Genomic DNA, 23056 nt, shown 5'->3' with positions numbered 1-23056 from the left:
CTTCTCCTTACTGAACAAACGTATCAGTAAAGGAAATGTTTTGCCCTCAAACCTGGTGACTTTATTGTTAAGCAGCAAAGAGAAGGGGAAAAGATTGTTCTGTATGTAGAAATTAATGCATCTCATTATATTTCTGGCCTTAGTAACTTCTGCAAGTCACTCCATGCCTCCCTTTGGCCCATCTTAATATATAAAATTGAAATTTGTGTGGTTGTTGCTAGATGTGGTGCGGCTCCCCCCATCACCCCTACTAACCCGCAGCTCACCTCCCCGCTGACTCCCCCCCTCCGTCTCCCCCCGACCACCCGCAGCTAACCTCCCCTGATTGTGTGTCTCTGGCTGGCTGATTGCATGTCTCTGATTGGCTGCCTCCCCCCTGGAACCACACACATTGACTAACAGCCACCACTGGACTACATCCCCCAGCTTCCCCTGCGATGGGTGATGAGCCGGTCCCGTGACCTGTCCAGCCAGGCTGCCCCTCCCCTTCCCTCTGGTCCCCTTCCCCATGGCACTCCCTTGCTTGCCCGTGTAGGGAGAGAGATGGGCGCGGAGGGGTGGGGTGGTGGTGCACAGTCACGGCGCCGCGGCTGGACTACATCCTCCAGCTTCCCCTACGACCGGGTGATGCGTCGGTCCCATGACCCGTCCCGCCTGGCTGCTCCTCCCCTTCCCTCTGGTTCCCTTCCCCACAGCGCTCCCTTGCTTGCCCGCGTGGGGAGGGAGATGGGTGCGGGTGTGTGGGGTGTGTGTGTGTGACACTGTGTGTGTGTGTGTGTGTGTGTGTGTGTGTGTGTGTGTGTGTGTGTGTGTGTGTGTGTGTGTGTGTGTGTGTGTGTGTGTGTGTGTGTGTGTGTGTGTGTGACACTGTGTGTGACACTGTGTGTGTGTGTGTGACACTGTGTGTGATACTGTGTGTGTGTGTGACACTGTGTGTGACACTGTGTGTGTGTGACAGTGTGCGTGTGCGCGTGCGCGTGCGCGTGTGTGTGTGCGTGTGTGTGTGTGACACTGTGTGTGTGTGTGTGTGACACTGTGTGTGTGTGTGACACTGTGTCTCACTGTGTATGTGACACTGTGTGCTGCGCAGGGTGGGGGGACCAGAGATACGCAGGGGGGGGGCAGAGCTGCGCAGGGGGGGGACCAGAGCTGCACAGAGGGGGGGTTGCGAGACCGGAGTTGCGCAGGGGGGGCGGGAGACAGAAGCTGCGCAGGGGGGGAGCAGAGAGAGGGGAAGCGGAGAAAGACTGGGGGAGCACAGAAAGAGACAGGGGGAGTGGAATGAGGAGGGAGCGGGAAATTTTAATCCCGGGCTACGCCGGGACTCTTAGCTAGTATTCAATATAGTGAGACACTGTTAATATACAGTTAACAATGCTGTCACTCCACTTAAATCCATTCAAGCACATTGATGTGTGTACATTGGTAACAAAGCATTGACAGCTGATCACTGTACTAAATAGAAGGTTCCAGGCCATTTCAATATAAAACACTTTTTTGTGTGTGGACACTTACTGCAGCTCTCACTCTTATCTCCACACTAAAAGAGTACAGACTAAGATAGTCTGCTCAATTACTGTAAGTTTCTGTTGAGCAAGATGTTCGTTTAGAATATAGTTACACTTACCGCATATTGCATCACTCTCATCAGAACCATCAGTACAATCATCTTCTCCATCGCATATCCACTGTTTGGAAATACACTTTGTTTTAGAGCAGGCAAACTGACTCCATGAGCAGGAGGTATCTAAGAAAAAAAAATATACATTAAATATTAAAAAAAAGATTGCAAGAGAAAGTAAGATGAACAAGAAAAAGTTCTTCAAGTACTGTAAATAACAACAACAAAAAATAGAAAAAAATATATAGGACCATTTCAGTGTAAGATTGACAGGCAGATTATAGGAGATAAGGAAAAGGCAGAGGTATTAAACAAATTATTTGCCTCCGTATTTACCAGGGAGGAATCAATTGCAAACAAAAGGGCCACAATAGGAAGCTATAACCTCTATATTAACAAAAATTTGGTTTAACTGTGAAAGAAGTACATATGCGGTTTGATAAAATTAAAGTAAATAAAGCACCTGGCCCTGATGGCATGCATCCAAAGGTTCTTAAGGAGCTAACTAAGTTCAGTAATAGCCAAACCCTTATATTTAATATTCAAGGACTCCATATCCACAGGCTCAGTACCATAAGATTAGTGTAAAGCAGATGTGGTGCCTATATTTAAAAAGGGAGCTAGATCACAACCGGGGAATTACAGACCTGTAAGCCTGACATCAATAGTGCGAAAGCTACTTGAAGGTATGGTACGGGATAATATTTAGGAATACCTAATGGATAATATAATTATTAGTAGTAGTAAGCATTGATTTAGTTTCTTTGAGCAGGTAAGTAGGAATTTAGAACAGAGTAATGCAGTTGATGTGGTCCCTTTAGATTTTGCAAAGGCTTTTGATATGGTGCCACACAAGAGTTTAGTGTAGAAAATAAAGTAACTAGGTAAAAATATTTGCACCTGGATTGAAAACTAGTTGAAGAATAGACAACAGAGAGTTGTCATAAATGGAATCTTAACAGGTCGGGCTAAAATTCTGAGTGGAGTACCTCAGGGATCGGAACTAGGACCCCTGCTTTTGAACTTGTTTAATAATGACCTTGATGTTGGCATAGAGAGAAAAGTCTCCATCTTTGCTGATGACACTAAGGGCCTATTCAGGTAGCTTCGATGACATCACTGCAACATCGAACGTGTTTGCATGTTTTTTCCGAAGGGTATGAATTTTGTGGGAAAAAAAAACAGTATTCAGTAAGCTATATCGCTTGGTAAATACGGTTTGGTACAAAATGACATACTGAAAGTAATGCGGGTAAGCCCCGGAAACCCCCAGCTTCAAGCCTATGTAGTAAAAATAAAACACACTCCTTCCTTTGCCCATCGCGATTCCGATCCCACCAGCCTTTAGGCGGCGGAAACAAAATATGTGAGTTTGAGCTGCAATGTGCATATCAAAGCTAACTGAATAGCAGTTGCTGGCAAAAAAAAAAGCGAGTTTTGGGTATTTTTTTTAGCTACGGCACATTTTATCATAGCAAGAGTGCTAACACTCTTTAAAAAGCCACTTCCAAATGATTTTTACATTTCTGAATAGCTACACATGCAAACTTGCATGGAAAGTGCACTTAACAAGTGTTAAGTCACTTATCGAAGCTACCTGAATAGGGCCCTAAATTGTGTAAAGTAGTAAAATCAGTTCAGGATGTAATTTCTCTCCAGAAGGACTTGGGCAGGTAAATGGCAAATTAGGTTGAATGCAGATAAATGTAAGGTTATGTATTTGGGAAACCAGAATAAACAGGCAATTTATAACTTAAATAGGGATAAATTAGGAGAATCCTTAATTCAAAAGGATTTAGGAGTGGTTGTAGACAACAGGCTTAGCAATAGTGCTCAAAGTCATGCAGTAGCTGCAAAGGAAGTAGCTGCAAAGGAAAACAAGATCTTATCTTACATTAAATGGGGAATGGATGGAAGTAAGTAGAATTATGCCCCTGTATAAAGCATTAGTTGGACCAGGGGTGCGCAAACTTTTGCTCCTGTGCCCACCTGCCTTGTGTCCCCTGGTGCTCACGACCCCCCCCCCCCCCCTTCGCTTAGTGTGGCATCAAATGACACGCGGGGTCATGTGACATCAAGTAACACACAGTGTCATTTGATGCTACGTTGCTATGGAAATGTGCGAGTGACGTCATGCCACATGACCCCGCTGCGTCATTTGATGCTGCGTTACCATGGAGACACGTGCTGACGCCGGCTGAATCTTGGTAAATTGAGGTTGCAGAGGCAACACGCGATCCCACGGCATTTAATTTTAATGCCTTGGGGAAGAGCGCAGGGCCTCTGCAACCGCCCGCGCCCCCCCCCCCAGAAAAATCTCCCTCCAGTTTGCGCACCCCTGAGTTAGACCACACCTTAAATATGCAGTACCGTTTTGGGCACCAGTCCATAAAAAAGACATTATGGAACTAGAAAAAGTGCAGAGAAGAGCCACCAAATTAATAAAGGGGATGGGAAATCAAACTAATGAGGAGAGACTGGCTAATTTAGATTTGTTTATATTAGAATAAGAGGCATCTAAGAGGGGATATTATAACGCTATACAAATATATTTAGAAACAATACAAGGAGCTTTAAAAATAACTATTCACCCCAAGGTTGGTACAATGGACACAAAGTCATACCTTAAGGTTGCAGGAAAAGGAGATTTCTCCAGCATCAAAGGAAAGGATTCATCATAGTAAGGGCAGTTAAAATGGGGAATGCATTACCCATGGAGACTGTGATGGCAGATACAATGAATATCTTAAAAAAAAAAAGGTTGGCTATCTTTTTAGAAAGGAAAGGTATACAGGGATATACCAAATAAGTAAACATGGGAAGGATGTTGATCCAGGGAGTAATCTGATTGCCATTATTTGGTGTCAAGAAGGAATTTAAGTTTCCCCTTATGAGACAGAATTGGATGATGTTTCACTGGGGTTTTTTTGTTTGCCTTACTCTGGATCAAAATACTGTAAATACAAATATAGGATGTCGTCTAAATGTAGCATAGGTTGTACGTGATGGGCATATGTCTTTTTTCAACTTCGTCTTCAATGCAAATATGTAACTATATAATTATGTTATGCATACATGGCCATACAACATATTAAAGATACTGTTAGTTTTCTTGATTGATCCCTTTTTTATTGCCACATGTGTTTTCTAATATGATATAGTTTTAGCATTTGGGGCAACATTTATTAAGCAGTGCTACTCCATAAACTTGAATCAGCCATAAGATATCATCTGGTGCTGGAAGGTATATAATGGAGTCGCATTGCTTAGTAAACATGGCCCCAAATCTTCAACCATATTTTCTGAAAGGTTTTTGTATGCATTCTTTTAGCACATCGCACTTGAATACAATTCTGAAAGAACACTTGCTGAACCTGTGTGGGTTATTACTTCAATCGCTTCAACAATCTTTACAATTTTAGTGAACAAGAACAAGAAGAATCTAGAGATGATCTGTACTTTATTATTTCCAACTTTAAAAATATATCTGCTTTCCACAATTGAATTCTCCCAGCTATAACAAATTCTTCTAGATTGTGCAATCTGACAACAGCAGCACTTTGTAGCAACTCAACAAAATTACAATTTTATGTTGTAGTTTCTTAGTAAACCTTAAATTAATCCTATACTTCATTCCCTCTTATGGGGTTCTTACTCGCAGTTAAAGTCTATCAACATACATAATAGACAGAACACAGCTATCTAATGTATTTAATAATGAGCATTCTTCATACTGTCTTGATATGGATAACAACTTAAAAGTGGGAAAAGGGATCAAACACAAATGCTGACTTTAAAAGACCAAATGGACCTGTCGGTATGTTTTATGGTAACTTTAATTAAAAGAGTTGAAGTCTGAAAATCATGCTATCAGACACCAGGGCAGAACAGCTAAGTTGGTAAAGACTAAGGTTAATATTCAGAGACTTCTAAGCGTGACTAGTTCAAATCATTGACTCAACTGTTTAGTTTAGAAAATGCAGCAAAAGTATCACATCTTGTCACTATACTCTACTGTAGGTCCCAAACCATCACACTACTGAAAAGGTTGAAATAAGGGAACGGAACATTAAAAGAAGTACCACAAAAATATATTAAATCATTTCGCTTTAATCTCATGACATATTTTTATATTGAGGTTATCTGTTGCCTTCTTCAGTGCCAGAGAAGTTTGCAACATGGTACTGCAGTAAATCCCTAGAACAGGGGTTGCCAACACCAGCCCTGAAGGGCCACCAAAAGGTCAGGTTTTCAGGATATCCCTGCTTCAGCACATGTGACTCATTAGTGGCTCAGTTGTTGATATCTGATAGTCTGATCTGAATACTGCAACGCTATGAGACCAAGCCCAATATGGCACCAGGAAGGGAATTATTTCATGATTTTAAGAAGCAAAACTCTCACTCATTCCAAGCTGGAAACTCTGTCTTTTTGAGCCTGAAGTGTTTATACCTACACTTAAATGTTCCAGTGATAACTGAGCAGAGTGCGTTTCAAAAAGCACAGAAATTGATATGCAATAATAATTAAGTGAATAAAAAATAGTGAGGGTGCCAGTATCTAAACAATAAAAATGGTGCCACATAAATTGGTCATAATTGAAATGTTATGCAGCCACACTATATTAGGCTAAAGAGAAAGTGATCATATTGTATCATTTTTTACACCAGATACATTTCAATTATTTGCTCGTAACAAAAAATCTTCTACATCTCTTGGAGAAGCACATTTAATTTAAACAAGTTCCACCTGCTGATTGCAATCCAACTGAAACTATTAAAATCAGAGAAAAACAACTGATTCATCAGTTTAGTACGGTATATATCAATGAACCATTTACTGTAGTGAAGATCAGCAATGAATTTAGATACAGTGTTCATTAGAAACAAAAAAAAGGATGGACAAATAAGATTTTGCTTTTGAAATATTTTAGCAGAATCAGGAAGTATTAATGCTCACCACAATGTAACTCATCCGTCCCATCTTCACAATCTTTCTGTCCATCACATACCCAGGTGCTTAGAATGCACCTTCCGCTCCGGCACCCGAAATAATTCTCTTCACATTTGTGTTTGTTTTGCGCTAAGTTGAAGTAATAAAATGACTGGTCAATTAAATTAATCTTTAGAACAACGTTTATGTATTTCAACAAAAAGGATCTAGTAACAAAGGTGGGAGAGGGAGTAGATTGTATGATACCTTTATTGGACCAACAAGTAGTTGACATCAATAAGCTCCTCACCCCTACCACATGCAGCATTTATCATTTGAGATCTGACTCCAAACGACTGTTCATGGTCCCAAGGCTCACCAAAGTATCCGTCCGCTTCTCCTTCTCTTACCGTGCACCCCAAAACTGGAACAATCTACCCGAGACTCTCACAGCCGCCACCAGTCTAAGTTCTTTCAAAACAAAAGCTGTCTCACATTTTAATCTGGTCTGTAACTGTTACATAGGCCTATAATATATATTATCTCTCACTGTGCACGCAATGTCGTATATAATGTATACCCTGATCACTTATGTAACTGTATTTGTAATCATGTACTATTTGTCATTTTAACTCTATGCCCAGGACATACTTTGAAAACGAGAGGTAACTCTCAATGTATTACTTCCTGGTAAAACATTTTATAAATAAATAAATGTTACAAGCTTTCCAACCTCTCAGGGTCCTTCATCGGGTTTCCCTGACTGAGAAGTTGGAAAGCTTGGAACATTTCAACTACTTGTTGGTCCAATAAAAGGGATCATACCCCCTACTCACTCTCCCTCCTTGGTTACTACATGGAAGAAAGGACCAACACGGCCCCCCACTCAAACAAAAAGGCGGTCTCTTTAGTTTTCTTTTTTACTTTGATCCTTTTTAAGGTGATGCTTAAACACAATGTACACTATTTTCTTAAGAAAGACATATTGATAGTAAAGGAAATCCCAACAGTTGCAGAGTAACAGACATTTAAGGAATAAAATAATTTGGTGAATGATCATGCATAATAGTTAGTTAACATAGAGGCTAAGAGAATTAACTGTTTTCATGTACTGTAAAATAAAACACCATTTTATGCTGGAATAAAACACATTAAACTAGAAATCCAAGTTATCATTTTATTGTACATGTATTTTCTAACAGATGTAGTGTAGATAAGGGTGTCTAGTTCAAGAAAAATATACCATGAATTAATGAATGTGCTGAATAAAATGAATATACATATGTAGCTGATTCAAACACTATGGGCCAGATAAACAAAGCTCCATTGAATAATGGCGCATAGTGTAAAAAGAATGGCCATCACCAAATCGCTGCGGGCGTTTAGCCGTTACTCACCTTGTCGACACAACATCTCTCCGCCGCCCGCTTCGCCGCCAAAGTAAGCCCCTAACCTTAACTGTTGCCCTAAAAACCCTTATCTTAAACCCTAATACTAATGCTACCCCAATCCTAAAAACCTTAACCCGTTACCCTAAAACCCCCTAACCTAAGCCCTTACATTAAACCCCTTACCCTAATCCCATATACTAAAAACCTTAACCCCTTAACTCCTTACCCTAAAACCCGTTACCCTAATTCCATATCCTAAAAACCTTAACCCATTGCCCTAAGCTTTTACCCTAAATGCTTACCCTAAGCCTTTACCCTAAACCACTTACCCTAATCCCCTTAACCTAAAAACCTAACCCCTTACCCTAAAACCACTATCCTTAGCCCCCCTACCCTAACGGCTAAAACCACCACTTAATGACAAAAATGGTCGGCGGTTGAGTGTCCGCGGCTGAGTGTCCACGGCTGAGTGTCCAGCAGCTGAGCAGCTTCGGGGAAGGATGCCTCTGTGGCCAAACACCAACGGAAACTTGGTAGCAGCAAGACGGCAGTGACCAAATGTCCGATTCCGTACACAAACAACATCCACACCAGATCCTATTAGCACAGCCTTGGCATCACGTTACTGTAGCATAACATTGTGTTATCCTCCAATATCCTGACATTATGCCAGCCTCGGTGATACTCCTATCCAAGCTAGATGGGCGAACTGGTCCAAATCTGCTGTTCCACGGAATTTCCTAGGTTTGTTAGATCAAATCCCTCCCCCCCCCTCCCCAAAGGAATTTAAATTAAATGCAGGGGATCGTGCATCGCCATGGAAATCCGCCGTCATCTGATGCCAGAGCCGAGAACGAGGGGAAGGAGGGGGGAGAGCAGGCAGGGGGGCGCAGGGAGAAGAGTTTGCACACCCCTGTGCTAGCCCATACTGATGCTTGATGAATCTGCCCCTATTCTCTTTACCAGAGCAAACATGGCTTTACATTATGTTATTGTCCTTTGATGATACACTGAAAGTCATTATGTTAAGTTAGGTTAAGTGACTTAACTGAGCTTTGCGAATCTGGGCCTAAAAGTAGAGATGGGCGAATTTGGATCCGCAGCGGATCGTCCGGTTCCTTTGGTCCGCGGATTTCCGCGGATCAATGTCAAAAATGGAGATTCGCGTTTTAGCACATTTTGGTATTATTATTTTTTTGCCAATACACTGTGTGGTTTCCAAAAACCCGTGGACGGATTTGTAGAATCCAATCCAAAAAGGATTTTGGGGGTAACTTCTGCAAAAATCCGGGAAACCGATTTGGTTGGATTTGCCAATCTTTACCTAAAAGTAGTGTAACATAGTAAACTGTGACAATACTTCTATATATCCATTCAAATAATTGAATCTGCTTGTTTGACTTTGGTGGCTTTCATGATGCAGATAGAAATACATTTAATTCTAAAGAGAATTTAATGACTTGTGAATTAAATATTTTGTTGAGTAGTGATAAAGAAAAACATTAAAACAATGGTAATAGGCTAACAAACATATAGTAGTTTAATGAACACGTTATCTATTAACTTAATTAGGGATGAATGACAAATGACAAATGTAACATTAGTGTCTTTGTTTAGTTGTGCAATTGTGTCTTTGTAAAAGTTCAGATAATGTTTAATGGAGGTTAATTCAACTAAATCCATGAACCCTGACAACAAATTGTCTAATAGCAGGTAGACTAATTAGTATTAGTATTGGTATGTAGAAAAAAGGTAGCAGCATTTGGGATAGATACGTTTGCTAATACTATACTGTACATCTCATATGCACTGACCTTGACCCCTTACAGATACATTTACTAGAACACCTCGACCGTCTCCTTAATTTCTCCCAATTTACCACTTAGCTTGTAAGCTCTTTGGGACAGAAACTAATTTTCCCAATGTTACTTTTATGTCTGAAGTGCTTGTTTCCATTATGTGTTATATTATTATGTCACGTGTATTACTGCTGTGATGTTGCTATATGAATAAAGATATACATACATACATACATAATACATACATACAGCAGTACTGCAGCTACTCATTTGGAAATGTTTCTAAATGCAGCAATCTTTATTACTGTACAGCATTACAGTAAAACACAGCCAACTGGACAAATCAGCACAATACAATTTCAGAAATTACCTGGGCATTTTAATTCATCGGTATAGTCCCCACAGTCATTTGCACCATCACATATCCATTCTGGCAAAATGCACAGTGAAGTGGAATTGCAACTTATAAATCCAGCAGTTTTGACGCCAAGTTTGTAGTAATGAGTACAATCAGTGTTATCTGGAGAGTAATTTAAACATACAGGGCATGCATTACATCACAAATGTCCATTAAACCTAGCTCCAGCAAAGCACTGGATATCAACATATTTTTAAGTGGTTAAAATGGTACTACATAAACGGATAGTGGATGGAAACCTTACTTTAAAATTAAGACTTAAGACAATTGACACTGCAATCACCGTCTGACATCAGATTTGTGATGGTACTGTATCTTCCAGTGCAGAGGTAGCCAACTCCAGTCCTCAAGGGATACCAACAGGTCAGGTTTTCAGGATATCCCTACTTCAGCACAGGTGTTTCAATCATTGGTTCAGTCTTCGAAAACCTGTTGGTATCCCTTGAGGACTGGTGTTGGCTACTCCTGTGTTAGTGCTTTGCAGTTGGGGGAGTGTTTTTAGGGTTGGTCATAACAAATTGAGTTTTTTAACTGGTAAAACAATTAAAAAAAAACAACTAATAAAATTGTAACTTTATTATTTTGCAAGATGTTCATGTTCATACAAATTAAGAAGAAAATAAGTCTAATTTTAGAAGACAATTGGAAAGCTATTTATTGAATTTCTCAAAATACTGTTTTTTTTTATGCTACTTAACTGATGCTAGGAAAGTGAATTGCAGCCCAGGTCTCTATTTGAATCACTCTGCCATGGTACATTGCTTTAGCTTTGTCTCACAAAGCAAATGCATACAGTATCTGCCCAAACCGTACACATATGTATTTTTTATAAGGTGCATTAAACATATGCTCTTGCAGAAAACAAAGCCATATTGAATGATCAAATGTATAGCATGATGTGAAAAGACAACTGGTATGGTCATATAATGGACTTAATTTCTTACTACAGTTCTTCTCATCTGAAGCATCTGAGCAATCAATCATCTGGTTGCATTGCGCTGCTTTTGTAACACAAGTCCCATCTGTGCAGCGAAATTCTGTGGACGCACATGTTGAAACTGTGGAAAATATTTGTAAAGGGAAATGCACTTTTATTAACTCATGTGAGATGTATTTTGATATGTCTGTATAAAAAGAACATTGTGTCATATCACACCACTGTTCGGAGATGTTTTATCCATAGCATACAGGTGCAAAGATATTCAACTATAAACTGATACCCAATATTGTGTCATTCTCAAGGACTATATAGAGTCTCTTTTTTGTTGTTGCCATTTTTGAGAAACATATTCCATTTATACAGGGGCGTTTGCAAAATTTCACCTGGACTATTGTTAACAGTGTGAAACCCTTTTTGGGAACCAAACATGGACACATTTGCACATGTCTACTCTAATGGTTGTATAGATTTCTTACAGAAGCCTGGAGGTGACATTTCTAAACCGTATACAGAAAATGTACACAGTACCTTTTCAAGGAGTATTTTGATTCCTTTGTCATTTCTAATGGCTTATTAATGCCGTACGGGTGCCATATGGGCACTGTAAAACATGGGCCCTGGCACACCGAAAGCCTCATGGGCACTTGCTTGTTTTCTCGGAGGGGGAGGATTGATCTGACAACTCCCACAGAGCCGCAAACCCAATGGAAATAGCAGCGGAGCCCCATCGCTTCCGTTTCTGCCATGTGATTGGCTGGTAGCTTCATGTGATTTCTCTCACCTAGAAGCGATCCTACCAGACACCTGCACTCTAAAAGTTAAGGTCTATAAAACTATCTATCAATATTATCAATCTATTAATTTTGCAATATTTTTATCTAGTAATAAAAACAGTTTATTGTGTTCTATTTAATTTAGCTCTACAAAGCTGTACATTTTAATACTAAACTGAAAATCTTCATAGAGATTCTTGATGTTTAAAAACTCTACAACAACCGACAAAGAAGCCCAATGCTACATCCAATATGACAAAAATACACAGTAAAATATTATACAGTGTATATGTGTAAGTGTGTTGTTTAAAAATTCTTTCTGACTGTAACTTCTTGCTACAATCACTTGAATCTATGTTGACGTATGTGGGAGATAAACAAAAAGTAAATGAGATAATAAATAAGATAAATGAATAGTTGATGAAGTAGATTATTCACTATTGCCCTATTACTTCATTTTTAAACTGCTTATCATAGGTATGGAAGGTGCCAAAAAATGCATGGAAGCGCGAGCTTGTATATTCAGTTTGGGCAAAGACAGCTGGCTGGTAAAGGCATTGGCACAATTATAGCAGATGTCCACATCAGCATCTAATTAACTTAGGGTCCTGCATTCTACCATGTAATGAAAATTAAACAAAACGAGAATATGAGATCACAAAAAAGGTCCATCTAACAAATAACCAAATAGAAAATCAAGGAGTGTGTGTGTGTGTGTGTGTGTATATCATCAGTGTGAGGTTGTTACCAATCAAAGTTGAAACATGTCTGTGAGTGGTTTTGACTTGCTTTGCTAGTCCCACACTGTGCTTAAAAGCTGTGTGAACGGCGATGCATCTGCTTAAATGGGCTCCATGTGTATGGATATTCCAGGCAAAAGGTGACACATTGTGTGCTCATTTGCATGTCATTTCCCAGAATCCCTTGCTGCAGTGGGAGCACTGTATGCTAGGTGATAATGGTTGAAAGGCAGGGGTGCAGACCTGTCCGAGACACGTGAATGTGCTCACAAGAGATATTCTTTATTGGCTATATGCTAACAGTGGAGGTGTGTGTGTGTGTGTGTGTGTGTGTGTGTGTGTGTGTGTGTGTGTGTGTGTGTGTGTGTGTGTGTGTGTGTGTGTGTGTGTGTGTGTGTGTGTGCTGTTATCTGTGGGACAAGAGACACTTGGGTCACTTGCCATTTACCTGTTCTACTGGCATGACCATGAGGATAATAGGGCTGCAAGCATGGACACTATCATGTACTGTACAACACGTCTGTCTTAAATTGGCTCTAGATTCATTATCCTCTCAGTCATTCCAGGAACAATAGACGTTAATAGCTACAAAGCAAAATGTCAGCCAGGGGTTACCCAATGATAACACCTAAGTTTTATTCTCCTGGAATTCCATGATTCAGCTTATTATTAAAAAGCTAATTTATTTATTTACATGTTAGGGGGCATGATTGCTGCTATAAATATTGAAGAAGAAATTGAATTGCTTATGACATTAGTATCAGATTGTTTGAAGTATTCTCTTATTACAATACAGATTTCTAGTAGCTGACATATAAATTGATATTGTCCTTGACCTGTTGAGACCCTTTTAAATGCTATAAATTATGTGTTTAGGTCAGGCTAATGGAGAACATTAATTTGTACACCTTAAATTGTTCCCCCCTGCTTAAAATCCTGTATTCTCACCAGAGACAATTGTCTTTGTAAATCATCTAATCTCTTATCTTCATAATGCCTGTCATATCTCCCCTGCTTCTCCTCACTACTACAGACCCTGTAAGTATCTTCATTTTCCAAACAATTACATGGCAGAACATGGCCATTTGTCTGAGCAAACAATTTAAAATTTAGCAGGAATAATAAGCGCTTACTTTTGCAGTCTAATTCATCTGTGTTGTCACCACAATCATCTTCATCATTACATACTTTATTGTTGGAAACACAGCGCCAGTTAACACAAAGCTTGAAGCCTCGAGAGCAGCTTCTGTTTTCTAGTAAATTAAAAATAAACACAAAACCCATTTATGAGGGATTTTTTTTATACAATTTTTTTTTTATATATATAACAAAAACAGGCAGATAGTGTAAGTAAATGAATTCCAGGCTTCGCCTTTCACAACATTCAATAATAATGCGACATGGAAATAATGAAATTCTTTAGTCAAAGTGACTAAGTCGGGCAATATATTTTATCTTAGAATCCAAGCAGGGGGTCTCCAGAGCTTAGCCCCATTAATTTCAGCTCCGGGAACCCCCTGCTTCTAGAGATATTTACCTCTGAAGGGGGTACCAGTTTCTCTCTGCTCCTGTGCTTCTTGGCCAATAGGAAGCTGCATCAGATGATGCCACAGCTTCCTACTGGCCAACAGGATGCAGCAGCTGTGAAAAGCGGTCATTATATGGTCCCTGCTAGCGAGTGGCTACTGGCACCCCCTATGGAGGTAAGTATCTCTGGAAGCAGTAGTTCCCCAGAGCTGAAATTAATGGGGTTCAGCTCCGAAGACCCCTTCTTCATTCCGATGTTAAAAAAAGAATAATAATAATCGCCAGCTTGGATTGCCTCTTTAATTAACAAGGACAAAATCATAATGTAAATTGTTGAAGTCTTTTAACACATTTATTTTGTTTGTAGTTACCCAATTAGTGTTAAACTAGTCCACAGTGTTAGGCAGCAGATAATACAGAAGTTCATAAAATACTTTAATGGGGAAAAAACTATAATGGTTAAATACGTTTTGAAAACGTGTCAAGTAGGCTTAAAAAAGCACTACAAAGTCTGGACCCCTTGGTTGGCACAGACAGACATCCCCGGGGTAGAGCGTGACACAATTTGGTTATGATAGTAAGAGATGCGTTCTCCTCTGGAAATGTAAAGCAATTAACCCCACATATACGCTGAGATCAACTACTTAAAGTGTAATAGAGCTTCAGAGATAGCACTACAGTCCTTAGGTCTTAGCTGCAACCTCAGGAAAAGTCAGCTCCGTCATGTCCCCCCTTATCTATTACCCATAGCTCCTTTCCTCTAACCCCCCCCCCCTTTTTTTTTGTATTATTATTATTTGCTCTCCTCCACTCACACAGCCGAGTAGGGCTCGAAAAGCCGTGCAAACCCAATATACGTGAATCAAGGATCACAAATCATATGTTAGTTTGTATTTTGTATACATATATTGGCTACTCTGTATACTATGTATTTGTTCACCAATAAAATACAAGTTATATGAAAAAAAAAAGTACTACATTATTATTTGCACATTGACTCATTTTGAAGTTGGAAGTAATTTGTCAAGTGGTCACATGTACAGATGCGCGAAACTATCCACAATGGCACCACAACATATTTTGTATTTTGTGGTCCCAAATTCCACATTTATTTTGCGAAACGTTTTGTCAAGCCTCAAAGAGCTAATAATGTTGCAATGTCTTAGATTTTATCATTTCACAAGGTTTTAGCAAAACGTCACCAGTGAGGGAGAACATAGAATGTGCCCTATTTATGGTCTAAGCATTGTGTGATTATAGTGATTTTAAAGAATCTTGCTAATGAACCTAACATCTTTAGAAAATTTTGAAAGCGAATGTAGAGATTTAGGTAATTTAACCAATGAGTATATCAAAGCAAAATTGCACTGCACATTGCCTTAATGCTTGGTGAATGGCTTGTGAATAGAGATGGGCAACACTGTCAAAAATCCATTTCATGGAATTTCCCGAGCTTTCCGTTCAAAATCCGTTCCCATGGATTGGATACAATCCGATCGTAGCTTTGACCAACCCAATCGGCGGATTTAGCTATCCACGCGAATCCGCAGATTGGACTTTTAAAATCCACCATGTAAATGATTTTTAAATATCCAGAAAAGGCTAATCGCCCTTTTTGAGATTGATACGTGGAAATCCGCAGACCCAAGGAACCGGCGGATCCGCGGCGGATCCAAATCTGCCCCAAAAAGTGCCCATCTCTACTTAAGAACTCTGACTCAGCCACAATCTTTTTTACAGCTGAAAAAGGCAAATTTCGCCTGGTTCGTGACCTTGGGCGAAGGTTTTGCACATCTCTGGTCACATGCTGTTAACTGGTATTTTTCACATTAATTTATTTATGTTTACAGGGAAAGTTACATTGATGTATTCATCCTATTTCAGGTTTGTCATATGCTATTTCTAATACTATTCTACATCCAAAACACATCAATAAAATTTCAGTGGAAACAAGAAATACAGTTGTAATGTCAGCTGTAAGGAACCAGCCTACCTAATACAGTAAGTGAACTACCTTGGACAGCTGTCTGCTTTACCGACGCTATGAGGACTGGCTCCAGCATTGCTTAGGGCAGGGGTGCGCAAACTGGGGGGTGCAACATTTTCCAGGGGGGGCGCAGCAGTTGCAGTGGCCCCGCACTCTTCCCCAAGGCATTTAATTGAAATGCCGGGGGAGTGCATGAGACCTCTGCAACTTTCCTTACCTTGTCTTCGACGTCGCATCGCCATGTGAACGGCATCATTTGACACCAAAGATAAGGTAAGGAGGAGGATTGGAGCAGGGGAGGAGAGCAGCAGGGGTTAAGGGGGGAAAGTTTGTGCACCCCTGGCTTAGGGCACTGAGTTGCAGCCACACTTCTACGCAGCCAGTTTAACTGTGGAACTGTGTTAATCTCTTTAAATGTGCTTTGTGTTTTTTCAAAATTCTTGCATTTTACGCTCAACATTAGTGTGATACCTTATTGCCGTCGTGCACAATCTTTTCTGCTTGAGCCCCCTCTGTCTGCTCTCCCATCCTGCTCGCGCCCCCCCTCCTTACCAGCTCTCTGGCATCAGTGGCGTCATATGATGTCACAACGTCATGTGATGTTGTGTTGACATTTGACCCAGTGGCGTAATTTGAGTTACAGAGGCCTCTCGCCTCTCCCGGCATTTAATTTAAATGTTGTGGGTTAGAGCACGGGGCCTCTGTAAACACCACGCCCCCCAAAAAAATCCCCCAGTTTGCACACCCCTGCCTTATTGGACCAACAAATAGTAGATCTGTTACTAGATTTCAAACCTCTCAGGGTTCTTCATCAGGTGGAAAGAAAGTACCATCATGGTTACCCAGCTTTCTTTACTTTATTTGTCTTGGATGTCATTAGTTTGTCATTTTTATCACTATTAGGCTTTCTGAGGCATGCTACAGTAAATACTTAATATGTCAATAGATATATTTTTCTTAAACAGATTGAATATTCGTAGATCCTACTTTTAAGTGGATAACAATTTCAAGCACGACAGACATAAAATAATCACATTGACCACCATTTATTTCTGAGAACTTGTTCCTCGTGCAATTTAATATTGCATTACTCTGTGAAATAGATTACAGCTGTAGTTTTGAGCAATACAAACTTTTCAAGCAAAACAACAACTAAGAGCGTTTCGATGAAAGGTCAGGAACTTTCGCACTTGTAATGGAAATTACTTCCCTGCAGTCATAAAGAGGAACTGTCAATTTGTAAATAGCTAGAGGTCTCCATTATGGCAACTGGCTGATTATATCTTCCTTGCGTAAACTCTACATCTACAAATTCCCAATGGCATTGAAAACATTTTAATGTTCAAATTCAAAACAGAAACCATTATTTTAAAACATATATTCACTATTACATACTTTAATTCATTCAAGAGAGAATCTGTTGCCACTGTGTTTGGAGTTTATTTTGTACAAATTACAGATAGGTTTGCTTTGCAAAGATGGGTAAATATCTAAACATGTTTGCTTCTTTGTTTGCATAAGGCCACTTTGACTTTGGTTATAGATTACATATTATTTCAAACAAAATGTAGATACAAAATTGCTAATGATAAAAAAAACAAACCTAATATATCTATTTTCATCATCTGCAGATCACAATAGATAGAACTCAATCTACTAAAAGGATAAAAAGAACAATTGTACTAAAATAGCAGAGTTAAATAAGTGTTCATCTTAGATGAAAGACAACCAATGGTGGTATCTTCCTACGTTTATTATAAGTTAATATCACACATTGGCACTGTACAACCTTTTTTGTGAGAGAGACAACCTTTACAATAAGTTGCCACTTGACAAGTCTTAAACGTATGCTTAAGATTTGCTCCAAAGTCTGACCTGCAGTGTGAAATTCTCTGGAACATTTCTCACATTATACCTGACTGTACATACTGTACACAGAAATGTACAAATATTTGTGCATCACCATAGAAATTTGCAAAAATTAGAAGCTCATCTTAAGCTAATAATATTTTTTCCCCTTCTGGGATATCATTGAATAATGTTTCCTTGAGTTTTTTGTGTGCCTTCCTTTGGATAAAACACTTTAAATAAAAATATAGGATAAGTATCTGTTGTTTAAATTTAACATAGGTTGAACTTGATGGACATATGTCTTTTTTCAACCTCGTCTACATCTGTGTCGTCCCAAAGTCAGACACTTAATGGGGTTCCCCAAGAGCTGCTTCTCTCTACACAGAAACAGTGTGCTAAGGGTTAACATCTGTGTTTGCTTATTGCTATGTTTCTCAGGTCCACTCTCTGGAATGTTAATGACCCACGAGGACAAAGGACTTTGACACCATGGCTGCATTCAATCTGAACCCCTTCAGTTTCATCTGCGTCGCACCAAAGGCAGACAGCCTTTGGTGCAACTGAAGGGCAGTTAAAGGGTGTGAGCTGTTTGCTGTCATTCACTGATGTTTGGTGATGTTAAAGCTGCTCTAGTTTCAATCTGAAACTCATCAGCCCTTTAGTCCCCTGTACCCAATTTTCCAACACTAACTATCCATGAAATATCTGTGAATTGACTGTATAACCTCTGTTCATTTAATGTAACCATGTATTGTTATCATAACTCTGTGTCCAGGACATACTTGAAAACAAGAGATAACTCTCGATGTATTACTTCCTGGTAAAAAAAAAAATATTAATAAAAATATAAAATAAAATACATTTTTGGCAAATATTTTTGCTAATTACATTTTTGGGGGAAAACATGCAAGCCATTGTAATATGCATATCTCTAGTGGCGATTAAAAGGCAATTCAGAATCTGCTATATTTAATTTGCACATTTCCTTAATTGTATACAATTAAGGAAACTCAGAATCAAGGTTTGCACTAAATTTGACACATTGTTTCATACAGTACATGTATTTAAAGCAGCAAAATGTGAAATCTTATGTTTTTTTTTAAATAAATCAGTTCAGTAGTATTAGAAGTGTGTTTTTATTTTAATTCAACTCTTAATGCCATTTTGTAATGAGTTCCTCAGCACTGCAAGATCTTTGTAACACTTTCCTATTTGTAATCATTTATTGCCAATATTCCCAGAAGTTTGGGTCGCAAACTGTAACAATAGTGAATACAGTATTACCTTAGTAAATGGATACATTGTAGCTGCTGAGTTACACTGATTGAAATATTGATTGGAACTGAGAACTGAGAGGCAGCCATAATGTTTGGCACATTTGGAAAATTCCCCCAGTAATGTAACTAAGATCTCCCTGAAGAAGCCTTTTTGGCGAAACGGCCGTCGGAGCAGAGCTGTGACAGCACCCCCACCTCCTCCTGACCCGTGTGCTGCATCAGATTGCCCAAGATTTTCCTTTGTGACGTCGCTGATGCCCTAGCTTGGGACGCGGGTCTGTATTGCGGGACTTCCTCATTGCCCTGTTCACTACCCATCTGTAGTGCTCCCTGTCCCTGGGCTGCTCTAGCATAACCTTTGCTCATTACTATTGAGCTTTTACCTCTGGGGACTTGTGATGAGTGCTACCAGTGCACTATTTGGACTCCCTTCTCTTGCTGCTTATTTCATGTGTGCAGCATAGCTTTGGCATCAGCCTTTCACAGTCTGTTTGCAGCACATTATAGGGTCACATTTTTATTTACCTTCAGCTATGTGTTATACCATTTCTCACCATTTTTAAGAGGTCAATTTATTTTTTCTGTGTTCTGGTTTGTTTTACCAATTCTATTTAATTTTTTTGAATTTTTTTTGCTATAGATCGGCCGATCTTAGTTACATTACTGGGGGAATTTTCTTTCCCCTGGTTTTGTTATGGTATATCTGTACTTTCTTGTTTTGGTTCCTACCAGACCTCATGAGCCTCTTTGGTGTATAATTTTCCATCATTGTGTCACACAGCAATTTATTATATGATTTGTGTGGGTCTGTCTTGTGTGTTTTTTATACTCTTTGCTAATAAAGTCCATTTTTTCCATTTTTTCATTATATATTGTTTGAGTGCACCTTTTTGACCCTCCCTTTTTCTTTTTCTTTGTGTAACATATTCCCTATGGGTCGGTAGCACCACCAGAGGGTCATTTTCTACCCTGACCTTTGGTTATTTTTGATTACTTAGTCATCCAGGGGTGATTTGATTGCGGCATCTATTTTGTGTTTAATATATATATATATATATATATATATATATATATATATATATATATATATATATAAACAAGAAAAGAAACGGGCAGGGGGATTGAATATAGCTGTTTTAAGGTGTGCTCATGTTTGTGTTCAATTTTTCTTTTATGATATAAATTGTCTTCTAAGAAATAGACAAAAATATTCTGTGCAGCAAAAAACAAACCCTAAAATCTCAAATGGAGCCTTATCCAGGCCCCAAAGCTTACAGAAATCTGGATCCATTCACGTTGCTCGACAATCCACCCTCAATGTTGATTAAAACCCATTGTTCTCACTTGCTTGTAAAATTATCCTCTAAATACATTTCTTCAATTTTCAAAATGTTTCTTCTTTATCTCCATTTATCATAATGGACGCCCTTCCTTAAACATCCTCTTTCCGTCACTGCATAAAATGCAGTAGGATATGTTGGAACAGTCCTTATATAGGGCATATAGTAGTTGCATACCATATGTTGAATGGTCAAGTGGTATCAGTCAATACTTCAGGACATTTTTCTTTCACTGTGATGACATCATGTAAAATGGACTTAAATCAACATTGAGGAAGGGTTGTCAAGGGACATGAAGGGATCCGTATTGCTGTTGGCCATACTGCCCTAGTGTTTGGAATATATTATCTCTTTGTAGTAAGTAGTGGCCAGCTAGCCATAGTTTGACAATGACAAGCTTATCACTTGGACTACTAAAGAATTAAAATAATAAAAAGTTGTGATTTTTTAAAATATACTATTGTAACCTACTGTGTTTGGCTAGTATCTTTGCTATGTATACAGTGGTCATTATATACATTATCAAGATAGGCCTAACACCAGCCGGGTTAGATAATAGAAAGCTTGATATTGCCAGGTATCCGAGCTTAGTGAATAGCATGTGAATAAGTAACTTTGCATGAATTACTCATTTGTATGCTCATGTGCATATACTGCTGTCTTCGATGCTGCCCTCCACTATCATGCGACCACAGTGGTCAAGGCACCAGAGGACTAATGCTGTTGAGGGTCCCTTTACAAAGCATGGACCCACCGCAGTGCAATCATGGCAGACAATGTCGCCAGCGGCGTGGACTTTTACTTCTTCGATCGTGGCGTCAGAGACAGTGAGACGTGCTGCATCTGTATGGCCATGGTATAAAGTACATTATCAATGGTTTACCACTGGCAATATAGCTTAAGAGCATACACCGATAAATACAATTGGCTTTAAACACTGATAAGACAAATGTTGACATTGATCGACCATTACTAAATATAAGTCTTTATACGTTGAAACTCACCACAATACGATTGTTTCTCATCCGATCTGTCTTTGCAGTGTACAATGCCATCACAGGTTTGCTGGTAGTCGATACACTCACCATTTCCACATTCAAACTCAGAAAAAATGTTGCATGAAGAGTTTCTAGCTAAAATGACAAACAATAAGAAACATTAACATACAGTATGTGGCTTTATAATGGTCTTTAATTTTGAAGTGATCTGTGGAACATTAGTGTCGATTGGACTTTTTATTGCAGGTATTCTGATTTCACATTAAGAAGAAACTGACTCGTTTGCGTTCGTGGCATGATTACTTCATAGATGTACAGGAAAAATCTTTATGCAAATTAAAAAAAAGTTGAACATCAATAATAATTGTGATATTGTTTGCAGTAAACACTGTAATCCACATCACACATAGAAATCCAACATGCATTATCAAAGTTACAGTAATTTACATGCTTATGTTTTGCATTGTCATTCAGTCTAGAATATATTACTTACTCACACATCTGTTGTCATCTAACAATATCCGATCTCCTCGGCAGGAACAGTTGACACGACCATCAGGAGTAAGAAGGCATAGGTCATGGCACCCCCCATTCATGTACGAACATGGCGATAATTCACCTAATGAAAGAATAACCAGCATTGTACTGTGCTGAATTACATTTATGAAACATGATTTACGCTATGTCTATAAATATCAACTAATACCTACTGTATCACAAGGCTGACTACAATGTTAAATATAATTAGCAACAGGTTTACACTAATGATATACAGTACAACAAAAAATAAAAATGCATATGAATGGGGAAAAGTCAATCAAAAATGCTTGTTGCCTATTTAGAGAAATTAATAGCTTTTGATTCCTTTTTCTTGAAGTCTTTTTTTTTCACAAAAAAAGTTTAATATGATTCCATGAAGTTTCTCTACATACCTGCAAGTGCCCATACCTGAGAAATTATAGGGCATTGTGTATCACAAGAAATGTTTGCTCAAAATAGTTGATAATAGCATAATTTCTGCATGTTGCTCTTCTCCAATTCCTCTTACTGACACTACATAAATCACAAACTGATGTGTATAGCACAAAATTGGAGCCAAGTATATTGATACATTGATGCTAAGGGACACGTCTCTGCATCCCTTAGCATCAATGTATCAATAAACTTTGCTCCAATTTTGTCCCACACTCATGGGTTTATAATTTATGTAGTGTCAGTAAGAAGAATTAGAGAAGGGTTTCACATGTGCTGGCGGACATAGTAAAATGGGACATAGTAAATTATGTACATCTGTGCATCATTCTCTTATTACTGTCAAAAACTCTGTTAGATTTGAGATAGCATAAAACTCCCTGGGTAACCATCCCCATCAAATGTAAGAAATCTGGCAAGCAGCATTCTAACATTTAACATGTCTGGTAGAAGAAAATGATGCAGTGCTAGAACATAACATTTCCTTTGC

The 23056-nt window shown here is 39.0% G+C and overlaps 1 protein-coding gene across 1 annotated transcript in view; it reads right to left on the bottom strand.

Moving 5' to 3' along the window:
• LRP1B (LDL receptor related protein 1B) overlaps positions 1-23056 on the bottom strand; it is a 1102312-nt gene that overhangs the window by 194449 nt on the left and 884807 nt on the right. The window contains exons 45-51 of the mRNA XM_075610066.1: positions 22088-22213; positions 21601-21729; positions 13748-13867; positions 11106-11219; positions 10114-10263; positions 6581-6703; positions 1628-1747 (exon numbers count right to left, since the gene is read on the bottom strand). Of these exons, the coding sequence (XP_075466181.1) occupies positions 1628-1747; positions 6581-6703; positions 10114-10263; positions 11106-11219; positions 13748-13867; positions 21601-21729; positions 22088-22213 (882 nt within the window). The remainder of the gene's footprint in view (positions 1-1627; positions 1748-6580; positions 6704-10113; positions 10264-11105; positions 11220-13747; positions 13868-21600; positions 21730-22087; positions 22214-23056) is intronic.

This window comes from Ascaphus truei, chromosome 7 (assembly GCF_040206685.1).
Source record: "Ascaphus truei isolate aAscTru1 chromosome 7, aAscTru1.hap1, whole genome shotgun sequence".
NCBI lineage: Eukaryota > Metazoa > Chordata > Amphibia > Anura > Ascaphidae > Ascaphus > Ascaphus truei.
The sequence above is the reverse complement of the archived record's forward strand: the minus strand, read 5'-3'. Positions and strand labels throughout refer to the sequence as shown.